Source organism: Austrofundulus limnaeus, unplaced genomic scaffold (genome assembly GCF_001266775.1).
Source record: "Austrofundulus limnaeus strain Quisiro unplaced genomic scaffold, Austrofundulus_limnaeus-1.0 Scaffold385, whole genome shotgun sequence".
NCBI classification, from domain to species: domain Eukaryota; kingdom Metazoa; phylum Chordata; class Actinopteri; order Cyprinodontiformes; family Rivulidae; genus Austrofundulus; species Austrofundulus limnaeus.
In genome coordinates, this window is record NW_013952787.1 from 183,649 (window position 1) to 187,473 (window position 3,825).

Consider the following 3,825-nt stretch of genomic DNA (forward strand, 5'->3'; position numbering starts at 1 on the left):
GGTCTGGACCAAAGGACTTTCCTGGTCTGAATACACCCTTAAAGTATCTGATATGTTTTGTACTTAAGTATCAAAAGTAAATTTCTGACACAAAATCTACTTAAGTATTAAAAGTAAAAGTACTGAGTAAAAGTGAGCAGTTAGATTTTCCAAAATGACATTTATTGGGAGGTGACTTCTCCAAAAATTTTTTATTTCTAACGGCGTGCAGCTGTGATGGACTGTGTACAAAGTAATACGGTGTCAAAATGGCATATATTTATACTTCTCATCCGACCACAGTTAAATTCACTCTATCAGGAGACACTATTTATCAGGATAGTATTTTTTAAGTAATAACAACTCAGTATAAAATAGGAGTAATGACTTTCTACTTCTTACCTTTTAAAAAATGTAGTGAGTAGAAAGTACAGATAATTGTGTAAAAATGTAATGAGTAAAAGTAAAAAGTATGCTGAAAAATAATTACTCAAGTAAAGTACAGATAACCAAAATTTCTACTTAAGTACATTAACAAAATATTTGTACTTTGTTACTTTAAAACTCTGTATGTATTTCACATAAGTACAGAAGCAATGTAGTGTAATACGACATTTTACACTTTCCAGGTATAGATCAATAATTTTTCATACTTTACTTTTTCTCATGAGTCCATCATTGAAAAACAAATATTTAAAGCATGTTTGTGGTTTATTGCTTCATTATGAAGCAGAATCTGCAAATCAGGGAAAACCTGAAAAAAAAAAACGTATTTCAGACAGGCAAATCTCAGGTAATTTGAACACTGATCTGTTGATTAAAAGGTGGTCTTTTTGAGAGTTTATGTGTAATAATGCTAGTATTCTAGTATCATTAGGTCTGTGTTTTTGCTTTACTACATGTAACCCTAACCTACTCATTTGTAACCCCTGGTTTATCTTTGTTAAAGTACTGCTACAGTAAATCCTTTGGCTGTAATATAAAATGCTGTTTCAGGTTGGTTGTGTCAGGAAGGTTATCCAATAACAAGTGACAAATCCTTTGTGCAGATTCACTCGCTGTTGCAAGTCCTGCAGAAGGGTGCAGCCAAAAGAACCACAGCTGTGAGAACAACATTCTTACTTATGTATGATCTTTATAACTTCTGTTTCCATTGGTTTTACAGGAACCATGGCAAGCCAGAGGCCACCTACCAACATCAGCAGGCCAATGAGTCGTGGATCTGTGGTCCTTGGAAGACCTCCAACAGGGCTCCGACCTCCTCCTACTGCCATTCGTGTTTCACCAGGGGTAAGGCCGCAGCAGCACAGATTTCGGGCTTGATACACGGGAGGCGACGTCGCTCGCTCTCCATTCATTTCCTATGGAGCCTGTGCGGTGAGGCGACAATCGCTTGCCCTCCAGCCAAGCAACCCGTGAAAATAGTGCATGTGAAATTTCGCGTTCGTACACGTAGACGTGCACATGTGAGCTTRCGACGCGACATATGAAAGTTGAAAAATGTTCAAATTTTGTCGCTGTCGCTTAGCGTACAACCAGTCAGCGAGGGTTTCATTGACTGACCAATGAGAGGAGAGTATGCTACACACTGCAGTTAGCTAACACTTTCACCAAGTGATTACTAAAAAAGACAGCTTTGTGGGAATTTGCTGGTGCCAGGGTGAAGTTATCGGGTAAGTTTGTCCTCATAAAACTGTATCTTGGTGTGTGTTTGTTTTTCAATATCATTAGCATCGCAAGATTTGTTTAGTTTACACGTCCGTAATGCACACACCCCCCTTTTTTGTGAACCACCAATAACCTTTACAAGAGGCAGTAGAAGAACCGCTCAAATTTCGTGAAGACAAGCGACCTGAGAGCGCGATTCGCAACACTGCAATCTTATGAAAAGCTAGCAGTGCCAAATCTATGTGGACAATACGTGTCAATTTGACACGTATTGTCACGTGTATTTGGCACCGCCCGCTTTCCATACAATCGCTATCGCGTCCCGTGTTCCACCCTGGCTGCGATGACAGCCGTCAATCGCTGTAGTTTGTCGCTCCCCGTGTGTCGAGCCCTTAATGAGTTATGTTGGTTTTGGTTTCTGCATGGGTTGTTTTATGAAAATGTTAAATATTTGTACAAATATTTGGAAATAGAGCAACTAAAAAAGTAAGAGCTTCTTATTTTCCGTCCATTTTCTTCCTCTTATCCGGGGTCGGGTCTCGGGGCAGCAGCTTCAGAAGGGAGCCCCAGACCTCCCTCTCCCCAACCACTTGGACCAGCTCCTCTGGGGGAATCCCAAGGTGTTCCCAGACCAGCTGAGAAACATCGTCCCTCCAGCGTGTCCTGGGTCTTCCTCTGGGTCTCCTCCCAGTGGGATGTGCCTGTAACACCTCACCAGAGAGGAGTCCAGACGCATCCTAACCAGATGAACCACCTCAACTGGCTCCTCTCGACGTGGAGGAGCAGCGGCTCTACTCTAAGTCCCTCCTGGATGACCGAGCTTCTCACCCTGTCTCTAAGGGAGAGCCCAGCCACCCTGCAGAGGAAACTCATTTCAGCCGCTTGTATCTGTGATTTCATTGTTTTGGTCACTATCCAAAGCTCGTGACCATAGATGAGGGTAGGAACTTAGACCGACCAGTAAATCGAGAGACGGATTGGTGCAGCAACCACATCACTGCAATAAATTTTATTATTTTATTAACTTTGACTGAGTTTGGCCTTTGACATCATAATTCTTCTCCCCTGTTGTTTAATTTGACACGTATTGTTTATAAAAACACATTGATCAGATATCTTATGAGTGTATTTCTCAATAAAACATTTCATTTCACATGCAGCATAAAATGTTTAGATGTTGTTCAGGTGGAAAACAGATTATATTTTTAACATTTTGCCCAGATTGACAAGTAGGAGCTCCAACACGAAGAAACTGATTTATGTATTTTTATTCCAGATGGTTCCAGGTACCAGTGGTACTAGAGGTGGTATCGCCATCCCTGCAGTTTTGTCTGCTCCGATCAGAGTAACTGACAGGCCGGTCACCCAGCAGGGTCTCAGTGGAATGAAGACTGGCATGAAAGGTACTTTTAAAGTTTTCAGCAAATTTTGCTTGCAACATCTAACTTGTAGTTAAAATAATGTTGCATCATACAGTCACTTTATAAGCATTTACATGCATCTCCTACTCTGTCTTACTCTACAACCACCTTTTGCCATTGTTCCCCTCACGGAAGGACCCCAGAGACAGATTCTGGATAAGTCCTACTACCTGGGTCTTCTTAGGTAACACATGCAGAGCCTAACAATATTACAAGCTGTCTTTGCAGTAAATGTGACCCATCACATCGAAACGAGGATTAAGTCTAAAAGTGGTGTATGGAGAAAAAGGCAAATATAGTGTTTTGACTAAAATGTTTAAAAAATTTGCATTTTGTCAAAATATAATGAATAAAAGCCTTATCAGTGTATCATTTGAATGAACTGTCTGAAATATAATCATAAAACAAAAATTTGAAGCACTTTTTTAACAGTAGCAACAAAAAAACTGATTTTGAGGAAAAACGTCATAATATTTTGAGATTTTCCCTGTGAGCTAACAAAGTTTTGTTTCTTTTCAGCTGGGAAATCTCAATATTCAAATATAATTTGAGGTTTCCTCTTTATAAGGACATCAAAAATTCCTCATTAAAATGACATAAAATTAGGATTCAGACCAAATGTTTATGTATTATTGTAACCAACAAGACAAATTAAGTCATTTATATGGATTTAATTATGATATCAGAATGATCCAGGTATCAAAATGTAGCTTTTAAAGACAAGAATCTGAAAATGTAATTAGGTCATTTTGACCAA

At 39.4% G+C, this 3,825-nt stretch overlaps 1 protein-coding gene across 2 annotated transcripts in view; it reads left to right on the forward strand.

The window, feature by feature from the left end:
* Positions 1 to 3,825, forward strand: part of ift74 (intraflagellar transport 74) — a gene marked incomplete at its 3' end in the record, with an annotated part of 19,499 nt that overhangs the window by 2,876 nt on the left and 12,798 nt on the right. For both annotated transcript variants that reach the window (XM_014023684.1, XM_014023683.1), the window contains 3 exon segments: positions 1,145 to 1,269; positions 2,924 to 3,050; positions 3,204 to 3,252. In XM_014023684.1, the coding sequence (XP_013879138.1) occupies positions 1,150 to 1,269; positions 2,924 to 3,050; positions 3,204 to 3,252 (296 nt within the window).